The 14,759-nt window shown below is 32.8% G+C and overlaps 1 protein-coding gene across 8 annotated transcripts in view; it reads left to right on the top strand.

Moving 5' to 3' along the window:
- The window catches only part of plcb3 (phospholipase C, beta 3 (phosphatidylinositol-specific)), a 95,368-nt gene that overhangs the window by 71,542 nt on the left and 9,067 nt on the right, over nt 1-14,759 (top strand). For 3 of the 8 annotated variants that reach the window (XR_015494471.1, XR_015494470.1, NM_001122773.2), the window contains 15 exon segments: nt 487-571; nt 4,511-4,635; nt 4,741-4,895; nt 5,049-5,210; nt 5,336-5,435; nt 5,532-5,636; nt 6,687-6,781; nt 7,220-7,352; nt 7,544-7,579; nt 9,558-9,667; nt 10,261-10,370; nt 10,461-10,620; nt 10,716-10,792; nt 10,876-10,956; nt 12,067-12,124. Coding sequence is in view for 3 of the 8 variants with exons in the window: in NM_001122773.2 (NP_001116245.2) it covers nt 487-571; nt 4,511-4,635; nt 4,741-4,895; nt 5,049-5,210; nt 5,336-5,435; nt 5,532-5,636; nt 6,687-6,781; nt 7,220-7,352; nt 7,544-7,579; nt 9,558-9,667; nt 10,261-10,370; nt 10,461-10,620; nt 10,716-10,792; nt 10,876-10,956; nt 12,067-12,124 (1,592 nt within the window). In the remaining 5 variants the exon portion in view is untranslated. 8 annotated transcript variants of the gene reach the window in all.

Genomic DNA, 14,759 nt, shown 5'->3' with positions numbered 1-14,759 from the left:
TGACTGGATGAAAACTGGAAAAACCCTGATAACTACGCTTTGTATTCTAATTCAGCTGTATTGCTAAAGCTGGGTCAAAATTGTCCATTTTATGTAATGGTTGGAACACATATGAGATGTTATGTACAGGAATGTCTTTCCCACCATTAAGCATATTTAATTACAAACCTAGACAAGATTTTTAAGATGTTATGGTTTTATGCCCACTTGATATTTTTAAAATGTATCCCCATGAAGAGTTTTAGGCTATGTATCAAACATTTTAACTAAAACATCATATCTAATAATTTTAATGTACATTTTTGTAGATTTTGAATAAACTCTTAATGAAATATGAAGTTGTTATTGAAGTTTTTATTACGTAATGCTTTTATGTTGATCTTGCCAGGAAATAGCCGTAAGTTGCTGATGTGACAACAAATAAGTAAACAAACAAACATACAGGAATGCTGAATTTAACGTTGATCTCTCTCTCTCTTATTTTAGAGAGGAAAAAGTTCTTTGAGATGTCATCTTTTGTGGAGACCAAAGGCATGGACACATTGAAAAATTCTCCCACCGAGTTTGTTGAGTATCCTTCATCAGCCACTGTCAGTAGTAGATAATGACATACTGTATGACTCAGTCCAGAATTGTGGGTACATTTTGAGCAATTTCCTTGATAATATAACAAATGTAAACTGATTCGTTGAGGAAAATAAGCCCACATTTTTAAATGTGATTGGGAGCATTTGCTTCTGTTATTAATTGTTGTTTAAATGATTATAAAACTTTATATGCCAATAACAGAGTTGACATTTTTCACCCTTTTGTGTTTAGCTCAAAATGCTAACCTCAACCAAACAAATGTGCATTTTTATCTTATTGTTTTTAATAAGTGAATGAAAAATTCTCCTCGAGTTGCATGTTCTCCTCCTTTTAGTGTGGGTTTTCACCAGTGCTCCGTTTTTCATTTTGACATGCGGCATAGGTAAATTGAATAAGTGTGCATGTGAGATTGTATGGGTGTTTCACATTACTGAGTTGCAGCTAGAAGGGCATCTGCTGGATAAAAAATATGCTGGATAAGTTGGTGTTTCATTCTGCTGTGGCGACCCTTGATGAATAAAGGGACTAAGCCAAAGGAAAATTAATTAATAATAAATAAATGAAGGAATGAGAAATTCACAATAACAGAGACAAATAATTAATCTATTATTGGTGTATCCTAAATATTTTGTACAAATGGAGTAGAGAAGAATAAACAACATGCCTCAGTGCCTTGCAGAGTGTCTAACCAGAGGAAGTGAAATCACTTGGAGCAAGTCTTTTAGTCAGTGCTTTAAAAATTTTCATGCCCTTCTATAACTGATGTAAAACAGTTGACCAGATCTTCGGTAGAGACACAAGTAGTATGCATTTATAACTGAAATGATAAATAATACAGAAATAGACATTTTTTGGAAATGTTTATTTAAATAAGTACACACAAAAAATGAAAGGCTTATTTTATGCAGCTAAATGTAAGATTCAGGAGGCAGAGACAATAAAAAATGTAGCTTATATTTCCAAGACAAAATGTAATGAAATATTTTTGTAGAGATACAGTAAATGGATATCCTTAGTGATGTTGTTCAAAATGATTTCATTTAATGTTTTGTGTTTGAAAGAATAAGGGGCGGTTTATCTTAGTGATGCAAAATGTATTCGGAATTCTAAAATCACCCATACGCAGAGTCCCAATTCGCCAACATGCCATGTACTAAAAAAATAGAATTTAAATACTTAATGTACTGTACTTTACATAAACTGCATGTTTTGGGAAATTTTAAAACATCTTATAAGGTTCTTATTTGAATGTATTCTTTAATGCATGTAGTAGAACATGTGCAACTAAAAACTGGATTGCAATTTTTGGGTGATTGTTTAATTGTTATAAATCTGTAAATATTTAGTTGTTCTTACCATTTTGTATTTTTTATGCTTTTTTACTTGTATTTGGAGTGCTGATCTGGGGTGCTATTCCCAAACAATGACGTAACTCGCGGCTGAACTATCATAGTACGATGCATCGTTTGGGAAAATGATGTAGTGACGAGTTTTTCCCAAAAACCCTTAGTTTCTCTGTCAATCAATCATTTGAACCAAAATAGTTACAATGTAAAACGCCCTTAATGATGCTCTAAATGGGGTGGAATAACTACTTCTTTAGAGAAGAACCCTTCTTTTTGCAAACTATATTTTTTTACATGCATTAAAAAAAATAATAATTCAATATTAGTATTGGTAAAAACAAACATTCGTTTTCCATATTATTGAAATATATGTAAATGGCAGTTATAGAGCCTATGTTTCCTTTTAAAATATTATTGAGAACATTACATATTTTATTCTGAAACATAAAGGGCTCTTTTTTGACGGTCCATGCGCAGTGCACAAAACGCAGGGCGCAAACGCTTTCAGGGCGTGTCAAAATGCATTTTTGCTAATTTAAGGATGGGAAATTCACTTTGCGCCGTGGCGCATAGTCTAAAAGGGTTGAGTTTATTTTCCTAATGAGTTATAGGTGTGTTTTGAGAATAAACCAATTAGAGTCTCATCTCCCATTCCCTTTAAGAGCCAGCTTTGTCACGCCATAAGCGCATTCGCTATTTACAGGACTTAAAGTAAGTCTAAGTGGAAAAAATGAGCATTTCACTAGGAAACAGTTAACAGTTACAGTTTTTTTTTTAACAGAAAACTGTTAAACAGAGCATCTACTGCGTGAGAATAATAATGGAGATAATGGATCTACTTTCACTTTCGCTCTTGGATAGGGAAAGACATCAATTAGTCTATAAATAATTCATTGCGTTAGTTTAGCGCAAATATTCATTTCAAAACTATTTCTAAATTCAGTTCTAATTTCCAGCAAACGAATAAATGAATAACATTAATGAAGTGTGCTCAAAATACTGAGTTATATCCTAAAACACATGCTGTGCCCCATATGGTCTAAAACCAGACAGGTGGGCAAATCTAAGCTTGTTTTTAATAAAACAAACATAAATATGGATATAATAAATAATACTGCTAATAATAATAACATTATACAAAAGCAAATTGTTATGAATGAACTGAAAAAGCCTCCCGAGATGAAGAAGACATAAAAGCAGTGATTTTTCATATTTTTGTAGGCTAGAAAATAATATGTTTTGTTATGTTTTAATCCTTTATATTTATATCCTATATCTATTCTTATTATATCCTATATATATCCTTAATATTTATTTTTTTTCATATGTTAAGATATTTGCCTGTTGCTCTCTTGTGCGTATTAAGCAGTGTGTAAGCGAAGCGCAACTCTGCGCCGGAGTTTATGCCGGGTTTGTTTTGGTCTAATGAAAAATCTGTTATAGTTTCTTAAAATAACAACGCGCCAGCAGTGCGCCTCAGAACGGCTTCCCTTTTAGACCAGAACCCCTATGGCGCACAAATGAGCGCTAATGCATTTGCTATTTAAACAGCGTAGCGCAACGCCTCAAAACGACTCTTGTGCCAAGCTGAAACTAGCAAAAGACTATTGCCCCGCGCCTTACACCACATTGCGCCGGGTGTATGATAGGGCCCAAAATCACTTACAAAAGCTAACAAGTATTCTAATATCATATATAAATCATATAAATAAATAAATAAATGATGAGGCTATTTATTAAAAAATGAAATTTAATATTTATTGTTTATTAGGAAATGAATAAAATCCGACTTTAATAATAATATTGATGATCATGAAAATTATTATTATTATTATTAGTAGTAGTAGTAGTAGTAGTAGTAGTAGTCTTATTATTATATAGTAGGGTATTTTTTATTTAATTAAAAAAAAAAATTTTTTTTAAATCTACGTTTACAATTTGGCAAATGCAAACCAATACAGAAATGTTCTAACCAACAGGCCCATTTCATATACAGTGCAGATACTTAATAAATAATCTACTATAATTGAAAAGCATTAACGTATGCTATGTTTTTTGTTTTCACAAGTTTTGAAGATGTAAAGTAAATTCCGCTAATAATAGATCAGCTATAGCTTTTGTCATGAGTCACGGCTGTGTTCAAAATTACATCAATGTTTTTAAAGTGTTCTGTGAAGGAAATACAATTGTAAACATAACGATTGCTAAAACTGAACTGTAAAAAATGTTGAAAGCGAATTACACCTAATGGAGATGAACTTAATGCTTTTTTAAAAAAAATAAATCCAAATTTAATTGTTAGAATGTTCTAAACGAATAGGACATAGGGAGGATAACTGGGAATAGAACAAAGCCAGGTGCTATGTTTCTAACTACAGCTCTAGTTTGCGAATGTTAGTAGGAATGATGGATTTGGGAAATGCCAAATCAACGAACTATGTTTGTAATGACGGATCATGCAACCTTAGTTGGCTAACGATTGTTTTTCGAAACCCACTCCTGAATGTTTGATGTGTGTGCTTGCTGTGTCATGTTCAAGCAATGTTGTTCTTCCTAAGCAAAATGTTTTTATTTAGATATAATAAAAAGCAAATGAGTCGCATTTACCCCAAAGGGACTCGTGTGGACTCCAGCAACTATATGCCACAGCTTTTCTGGAACGTGGGCTGCCAGATGGTGGCACTAAACTTCCAAACCCTTGGTGAGACATGAACATAGCTGTTTTGTTCTTCATAGTTTGTCTTTAGCTGTTGTGCTTCATTTTTGCATAAGAATTCCTTAAAGTAGCTTTTACTCTGTTTCTCAGACCTGGCGATGCAGCTGAACATGGGGGTGTTTGAATACAATGGCCGCTGTGGCTATCTGCTGAAACCGGAGTTCATGAGACGCACTGACAAACACTTTGACCCCTTTACTACAGACATTGTGGATGGCATTGTAGCCAATACAGTTAAAGTCAAGGTATATTATTATTATTATTTATATTATTATTATTATTATTATTATTATTATATTTACTGTTTCAAACAACAGATGATGTGCGTTATTCTGCATTTTATATTTTCACATGTAAAATGTACAGTTTGATGACATCTAATTCCTTCACATACACAGATCATCTCAGGCCAGTTTCTAAATGATAAGAAGGTTGGTGTTTATGTGGAGGTGGACATGTTTGGGCTTCCTGCAGACACTAAAAGGAAATATCGAACAAAAACTTCAAACAACAACTCTCTGGACCCAGTCTGGGATGATGAAACCTTTGTGTTCAATAAGGTTTGAAACTAAAGTAATATTTTACCCAAAATTTGCAATTCTGTCATGCACAAGCTTATGTGTATTCTTATGTAAAATGAATTGCATTTTGAAAAAGTATGTAATTCATTTCATTCTCTGTCTAGGTGGTGTTACCTACGCTAGCATCTCTGAGAGTGGCGGTATATGAAGAAAACGGAAAGTTTATTGGTCATCGTATCTTGCCAGTGTCAGCGTTGCGCCCAGGTGCCTATACATGGCAGTAATCTCGCTAGTCTGATACAGTAACAAACGTCTACTTGCTTGCAATAACTGTTGTGTTCGGTTATATGTGTGTGATAGGATATCACTACATCTGTCTAAAGAATGAACTGAACCAACCACTCATGCTGCCTTCCCTGCTTGTGTACACTGAGGTACAGGACTACATTCCCAACGAGCACCAAGGTAGGCAAGGGATTTCAGGGATATCCAATACCATTAACATAACCTTCCCTCCTCCATCCGGCCTGCAACTGTCAACAAAAAATAACGAGATTCAGGCCCCTAAAACGTATGTTTTTTTAAATCACTATCATCATTGTCCAGTCGCATATCCACTTGTTAAGTTGTGACGTATGGATACTGTTTTTGGGTCCAAGCCGCTACTTATTTGAATTAAAAAAATATTTGTTTATGGTTTTAGTCCCATCACACATTAAAGTGTAGTTTACATAAAATCATGTAAATCAACAGTCTTTGGACTTCATCACAAATACCAAAATTGTAACAAATTCTAAAAATGTAATCACTTTTTTGCCATCGGATATTAGGTATGGACATATATAATTGTGACCGTGATTTTTGAAAGTATTACAATGCTTTGTAAACGTTTATTATAACCATTTGATGAGTCTCCCCATACAGTTTGATTGAGTGCTCGAACCCGGAAGCCGCTTTGCATGACGTCACACTTAACAAGCAGATAATTATTTGTGTTTTTTATCCACCTGCAGGACTTTTAAAGTACTGATGAATCAATTTTGTAAGATGAATCAATTATGTCAGGTTTCCACTTTTTTTCATGTGTTTGAATATTAAATCAGCACTCCTATGAATTGTCAGTCGCTGAAATGCTTCTCTTAAGGCTTTCTATTAATTGGTTTTAAATTAAACAAGTTCTGTAGTGAAAATTGTTGAAGTGTAATGTTTTTAAATAAAACACAAAGATGTTGTGTGTATTTATTTTTTACTCATTAATACAAATAACCAGTTTATAAGACTTAATGGAAAATCTGAAGTTGATGAGTTGCAAAAGGTACTATATACTATATAATGCAATATTTGATAGGCTGCAGTGTGTCTTTTATTTCTTTTAAGTATTTGTGTAGAATAGCAGAATTGGGCAATTATAATGGCTCATAGATCATCCAGTGTGGGTTTCAAGCAAACAATTTTTTAGTATCAGGGTTTGATCACCTTTGATGGTTTACTTATTTCTTCGTCTTTTTTGTGTAGAATATGCAGAGGCTCTAACAAACCCCATCAAGCATCTCTCTCTGCTGGCCCAGAGAGAAAGTCAGCTATTAGCACTTATGGAGGATCCCACTGAGGTGTGTGTAATCTTTTGTTTGTATGTGTGTTTTTATTTGCTGGACATTTATTTCCTTATAACAGAAGTGATTAAGGTGAGGGGTGAGGTTGTCAACTTCTGAATTTACAAACAATTTAAGAAATTCTGCTGTGAACCATATTATAGTGCCGGGTGATAAACAATTTACTGAAAATCTTCAAGTTCATAATATTTCATTAAGTTTTATAATTCTTTTTATACATTTTCTAATAATCTACCCTTCTCATACCTTTTTTGTACTAGGTGCTTTTTTGTTTGTTTGTTTTGCCGCTATAAAAGGGTCAAGTCCACATTTATTAAGTCTACTTCCATTTGATAAATTATTTTCTTATTTCCTGTACTGTCATCTCACCATCTCGTCTTGTTGGTGTTTAGGCTGTTAAGTGAATGCACACTGCATATGTTTGTGTTGTTGCAGGGTGGGCCTACAAAACAGGAGGAAGGAGACGGGACTGACTCTAGCTGCGTGACCTCTGCTGACCCTATCTTCCCTCTGCCCTCATCTCCAACACTTCCTAGTGTACCAACTGACTTGAACCCTCCTCCATCAGGTTTGGACTAACCTTTCTTTTTCTTTGTTTTTTTTTTACACCTCTGTCATCCTCTTTCACTCTCTCTATCTCTCTTACTGTTTGCATTTGGATCATAATGTTGCAGTCTTGTTAGTTCTGTACTGTTGTCTAATCATGTCTGTGAATGTCATACCCATTAAGTGACCTGTATGTTCATGTGTAATATATAGGCCAAAAAGAAGATCTAGTCAACAATGTCCTTAAAGGTAAGTCCATTATCATACACTCATATTCATCAGTCACTCCGTTGTGCAATACTGAGAAGTGATTAATAAACACACAACCATGGAACACTTAGGAATAAAAACATGTAATTAATGTGTTTTTTTTTTTCAAATGCTTTTTAAATCAGCAGAAACAAAGCCACAGTTCAGGGCTAGGTGATATGGCAAAAAATAAATATTACTATAATTTTTTTCATATCAATCGATATCAATAATTATCACGATAAATGTTGAATTATTATATCTATCAATTTTAAAGGCTTTTCAGCATACCAATCCCTTTGTGCAGCTCATTTAACACATTTTGTGAAATGTTTGAGCTGTATGACGATATAAATTAAAAATAATAAACAAAAGATCAATCTTATTCATTTTTCAGCATCTACTATTCAAGTCTTCAACAACTAAATACAGAAATAATAAGTAAAACAGGTTTGGAACGAGTAAAAGTGAGTTAATGGTCACAGAATTTTCAGTTTTGGGTGAACTCTCCTTTTAATGGTGAAGATGGTGAATTTAGGGTGAGATACCCTTTAATATATTTTATTTAGACAGGTTAAAGATCATTTGATGATCTATTGATAACCGTTTAATCAATAGACCTTATCGATAACAGATTAAACATGGACATTTATAGGTTAAGTTATGCTTTGCGCTGTGAGATGCGTCCGTGCATTACATAATCAAGTGTGTGAACTTTACCTTATGGAGTCACCCTCTTAACATTGCATATTGCGGGATGCATAAAACCCTGTTACATGCAGATCTCGGTTATATCTGTGAGTTTTTCAACCAATTTTATCTGACACCAGTAGGCCAATGCAGACTCTCATTTTAAAAATCACGAATTCAGCAAGACATGCGGGAGCCTCTCCATTCAAACAATGAGTTTCTGAGTTCTCTCATCCTTCAGACCAAGTTTGTACCTCCACCGAAATCTAAGAATACTTTAAGTGCTGCAAATAGTTTGTAAGGAGTGTGCTGGTTAATTTAAACCACTTGATTGAACTAATTAAATTCAAACTGTGAAAATGTTCAATGGATTGTTTTGGCACCGAAGCATATAAGCTGACTTGTTTTGAAGCGCTTCAACTTAGATGTCATTCATTCTTCATGTTTATGTTGTAGATCACTGACAACAACAAAAAATACATTAAAATTAAGATACAAATTATACCAAACAAAATTTGTTTTAAAAAGAACATTTTTCAAAGAAAAATATATATGATTTTGTTTGTGCCCATCTTGCACAACTGTTGTGTGGATAGATGATGTTTCGCTCCAGACAACCGAATAGCTAACTATGTAGCTCCAGACTACTGAAGTTAAGTGACGATTCTGTCAGCAGTGTGTGTGACTGTGACCTTATTGTTATTTTTTTCTTACTCCTAGTGCAACTAACACTGAATGGCTGTAAACTTGTACTATGTGCGGCATCTGGAAGTGCAGGCTGCAAAATGCCTGTGCAGCCTTACATACTGTGTGTGTACTATTGAGCACTTTATCAAACTGTCGTTTTTGTTTTATTGAAAAAATGTATATCGAGATAATTATCGTAATTGAATTATTGCCCAGGCCTACTGTGAAGCCATGCAAACATCTGTTAAAGCCCAGAACAATTTTGGGTACCTCGTTACTATGTAACTACGGCTTTGAGTAGGAAACACTTCTCCATCTGAAAGCAGGTGCTGGAATTTAAAATGGCCTTTATTTATTCATGCAGCTATCCAGCTGCAAGTGTATCCAGTGTACATGTAAATGTGAATAGTGTGATAGCTGAGCCTGTTTCTGAAAGCACAGCATGTCAATCAGTGTTGGGTTCCCAAAAAGGCTAACTGTAAACCGTCCTTTACTGTTAATAATTAGTTCATTGTATGCCTCATGTTCTTACGCCCCTCCTAAATGGTTGAAAACCCCTGCTATAGGTCATGCACAAACTGTCTGTTGTTGTGTTTTGCAGTAATCGAGCCTGAGTCTATTGATGAGCTTAAACAACACAATTCCTACCTGAAGCTGCTGAAGAAGCAATGCAAGGAATTTAAGGAGCTGAGCAAGAAACATCTCAAAAAGGTTTGCATGTGCAATGTCACTTATATTATTTGTTATGCATGAAATTTTATGTCATGATAACATTAACCACAGATTTTAGACCCATAGATAGTTATATAAGATTTTTTTGTAAAATTTGAGTTAGCCTACTAGAGAAATTTCATGTTGGAGCGGGATCTGAGCAGTATAGGTCTACTGGTGAGTGTGAGAATAATGTTAATGTTATAATGTAGAGTGCTTGCTTTTTATGGGCAAAGAGAGTATTTTCTGAGTCTGCTGCATGCATTCATTATTTTATTTTCAGTTTTCAGTAGCAAAGCAAGAATATTGTTACATTATATTTGTTTTTTAAAAAGTTTTAACACTGAGCTAGTCCGTCACATAATAATAACTACTTAACAAAATGTATGTTTATTAAGGTCGGATAACTTGCTGGAGTATTATGGAATTGTAATTATTGGATAGACATTCTTCATAACCATGTTTTAGAACATTCCAGGGAATCAGTTGCGACATTGCAAACTTGCATCAGAGCCTTGGTCTGACAAGTGGCACAGCAAATATTCTATATATCCATATCTGCTCTTACTTTGACGGAAATATGTATGTTTCAGATGTTGGCCCTCAGTAAGGAACAAAAGACTCTCTTTAATCAGCAGAGCTCGGAACTACAGAGGAAACGCAGTCAGATTGAGAAGCGTATACGCACAAGTCTAAAGAAAAAGTATTTAAATAGTGCTATTATTATTATTAATATTATTCATTTATTTATTATGCTAAATGTGTGTTTGCTTTTTGTGTGTGCTGTTTGCAGTGGATCAGAAGATTCTGTGCATAGGGAATTAAATGAGCTGGATCTGGAGCTACAGAAACAAATGGAGCAGTTCAGAGAGGAGCACATGCAAAAGCTTCTTGTACTCAGACAAGGACAGCTTCAGATGGAGAAAGAAGTGAAACAGTTCCACCTCAAAGAGGTATAACACACCCAACAGTGCAAAGTGATTGCAGCTGCTCTGACAGCTTACTGCGAAAAATGCTGATTCTTCATGGCTTTGTGCTTCTGTCTCAGGCCAATCAGAAACTGAAGGATATTGCCATCGAATGCCAAGCAGCCCAGATCAAGAAACTCAAAGATGTGTGTGACAAGTAAGAACGTATTTTTTTTATTTATTTTATTTTTTTATTTTTCTGTGAGGACAAGTGCCAGAATTTCTTATTTCTGCTTGCAGAGAGAAAAAGGAGTTGCAGAAGATGCTGGATAGAAAGAGGCTAAACAGCATAGTTGAGGCCAGAAAAGCAGAAAAGGAGATGTGAGTTATTGTTTTTTATTTTTTTAAGGCTGTTGCAGTTTAGGGTTAAATTGTTAGTCTACCTAAAATTTTTAACTTAGTCCTCAATTTCCCATCATTTCTACTTTTTTTAGGAATGTAGAAAACATTCTCCTGATTGTATTGAATTTCAACTTATGAACAGAAAACCATCAGACATTTCTGATGGGTGACTTGCTTTCGTTTTAAGAGCTAGTTGGATTCAGTTCAGTTGGTTTTAGGGAAACAAACAAGTGCTTTTTCTAGTGAGCATAGTCAATCCAAGAGAGAATAGCAATGCATTTTTAATATCTCAGTCAATGCAGAATCAAATTCTTGAATTCTTGAACTCTTGAATTCTTGTTTTTCACCACAGCAAAAACTACTACTACTACTACTTTTTTATTATGTTCTGTCTTAACCTAGGAATGTTATGTATTAAAGTAGACTGAACTGAATGAGTATTGAACTCCTTTCTAATTAATTGACTTCACATTTATTGACAACATCTTTTTTTTGCTGATGTGTGCAGCTGTTTGAAGCAATCTGCATTGTATAAAGGACTTGAGAAATGCAGTAAATGTGCCTTGACCTCTGTGATACTTTGACATGTCTTTCCATTCAGCTATATTTCACTTTCTTTTAATAATTTTTTTGGTCAAGTAATACTTGACACAATGATACAGATAAAAAGATACATGAGACCCTTTATAAATGTTTAAGCTATTAAAGGGATAGTTCACCCATTCTGTCATCATTTACTCAGCTTTTACTCGTCTCAGACCTTTATCAGTTTTTTTCTTTTGGTAAACACAAAAGAAGATATTTTCAAAAATGTCGGAAACCTGCAACCATTGCCTTTAATAGTATTTGTTTGTCATACCATGGAAGTCATTAATTACAGGTTTTCAGCTTTCTTCAAAATATATTTTGTGTTTAACAGAATAGAAAAATTTCATAAATGTTTGGAACCACTTTAGAAGGGGTAAAAAGTGACAATTTTTACTTTTGGGTGACTTATCCCTTTAATGTCTGGGGTGTTCAGTACTGCTTCTTGACTCATCCCACAGTTATGGTACAATAACCTCCCTCTGTTATTCTCTTACTTAGCAGAGATGTGAACGAGATCAATAGAAAACATATCCAAGAGTCGGTCAGCTTAATCCGTCAGGTCAGTTCTTTTTTCTTTATGTCTAAATTTTGCAACAATCGGATAGTATTGTATTTGCTTGTCTCTTTTCAGATATGTAACATATATAATTATATTTGTTGTATATATGTTATAACTTTTATTAGTACCTTGTCCATATTAAGTGTCAGTCAGGGTTTTTTGCTTTGGATTTTTTTAAAAATGTTTTTAGCATTTTTTTTTCTTCTTTTTCTGAGATCATAATGGATTCCACTACAGCTAGTGACAACAAAAACATCTTTTGGTAACACTTTATAATAACTGAACACTATGAATCATTAACTAATGCATTATATTAGCATCAGGTGACTGCATTATTTGTTAAGCATCAACTCTGCAGTTTATAACTGCAGCTACAAATGCTGAATTCTTGACTTACAACCACATTTATAATGTGTCTAATACTTGTACTTTCATAATTTGTTAATGATTTATTTTTCATTACTAAATTAAGTATTGCAATATTTATAAACCATTTGTATTCAAGAGTAGTGGATAGTTTTTAAGATCATTCAGAATGAGTTAGTAAAATAAACTATTGAAATCAATGTTTAAATATCTTATTAATCAGGCATATATTAATGGTTACTATGCATGTTAATAAATCGTCACCTTGAAATTATAAAGTTCTATCTGCATTCTTAATGATTTTAAGATTTTGAGCTTCAAAGTTTTTGCATTCCATAGAGCAAACAGTATGTGTGTAGCATTTGTTTTTTTAAACAAAAAGGCTTAAAATGTAAGCTTATAAAAAAAAATCCCATAATGTAAATAAGTTGTCATTTAATAAGAATATGTCAACAACGCAATTTTGAAAAAAAAAATGTCAGATAGAACCTTATAGATCTAAGGTGACGAAATGCTTTATTAACTCATGTTTATGCAGTTTTGTGACCTAATCTAGAGTGACTATTTGTGCTTTATAAAACCCTTATTAATAACAATTAAAATCTCAGCAAATGAACAATATTCTTTGCAATCTTATCTAAAAGGTAAAATTACGGTAAACTTTTAACATTGCTGAATGACAAGAGTGTAAAAATCTAACATATAATTAGATAAAACAACAACATTATAATAATTTAACAATATAATAAGAAGCAATATTTAAACTGAACAGTACATTTATTTTAGATAAGGTTGCAAAGATTTATTTTTCATTTGAAGTACAGTTTAATTTACGTATCTTCAAACAAATAGGAATGAATAATGTTGTTTATGTAGATTTGTCCTGTTTAAAATTTAGCTGAGGTTTTAATTGTCATTTATAAGGGATTGATAAAGCATAAATAGTCCTTAACTTTAGATTAGGTCACAAAAATGGATAAAGTTGAGTTAATTAAGCATTTATTAACATACAAATCAATTATTAGTATAAGCCTGAATAATAAGAATTATTCATGTTAATTTTAATAGTTAATAACTCACTTACTAACTCACTAATTCATTCTGAATGATCCTAAAAAAACAACCAACTACTATTAAATAACCGTTTTATAAATAATGCAATACTTAATTTAGTAATGAAAAATAAATTATTAAAGTATGAAAGTACAAGTATTAAGCACATTATGAATGTGTTTGTAAGTCAAAAATAAAGATTTTGTATCTGCAGTTATAAACTGCTTACTAATGTTTGTTAATGTACAGTTAATGATTACATATGATGAATTCACTATTTGCTAATGCTTAATAAATGGTTCATTGTGTGTAGTTATTATAAAGTGTTATCCATCATTTTTCTTAAACATACAGGTGAAGTCAGAATTATTAGCCCCCTTTTTATTTTTATTTATTTTTATTTTTTAAATATTTCCCAAATTATGTTTAACAGAGCAAGGAAAGTTTCAAAGTATGCTGATAATATTTTTTTCTTCTGAAGAAAGTCTTGTGTTTTATTTCCGCTAGAAGTTTTAAATTTTTTAAAAGCCATTTTAAGGTCAAAATTATTAGCCCCTTAAAGCTACATATAAATTTGTTTAAATAATCTACAGAAAAAAACATTGTTATACAATAACTTGCCTAATTACCCTAACCTGCCTAGTTAACCTAAATTACCCTAGTTAAGCCTTTAAATTGTTCTAAGCTGAATACTAGCATCTTGAAAAATATCTAGTCAAGTATTATGTACTATCATCATGGCAAAGATAAACTAAATCAGTTATTAGAAATGAGTTATCAAAACTATTATGTTTAAAAAAAAACATGTGTTGAAAAAATATTCTCATTGTTAAACAGAAATTGAGGAAAAAAAATAAACGGGGGCTAATAATTCAGGGGGGTGGGGCGCTGTAAATTCTGACTACAACTTTGAGAGGTGATTGTTGTTAAGAGTCATGAACTGTTTTTTCTTTTTTAATACTGATGTTTGAGGTCCACTTATGATATTTGTGTGTGGTTTTTACATTCAAAAACATCAAAATTAACCCCTTCAGAGCTGAATTGTGTTCCAAGTTTCAGAAAAAATGTAAAAGTATGTTTTCAGTTTTTGAGGCTCCTCTAAATGAGACCAAATTATAATAATTAAAAATTCATCCCTTTAAGGATATATATTTTTTCCATTTCAATGGACATTAGGTCAGAACAGTTGTGCTTCCCGAACAATATACCAACATAA

The sequence above is a fragment of the Danio rerio genome, chromosome 7 (genome assembly GCF_052040795.2).
Source record: "Danio rerio strain M-AB ecotype USA chromosome 7, GRCz13ab, whole genome shotgun sequence".
Lineage (NCBI taxonomy): Eukaryota > Metazoa > Chordata > Actinopteri > Cypriniformes > Danionidae > Danio > Danio rerio.
Note: the sequence above shows the minus strand (reverse complement) of the source record. Positions and strands in the feature narration are given on the sequence as shown.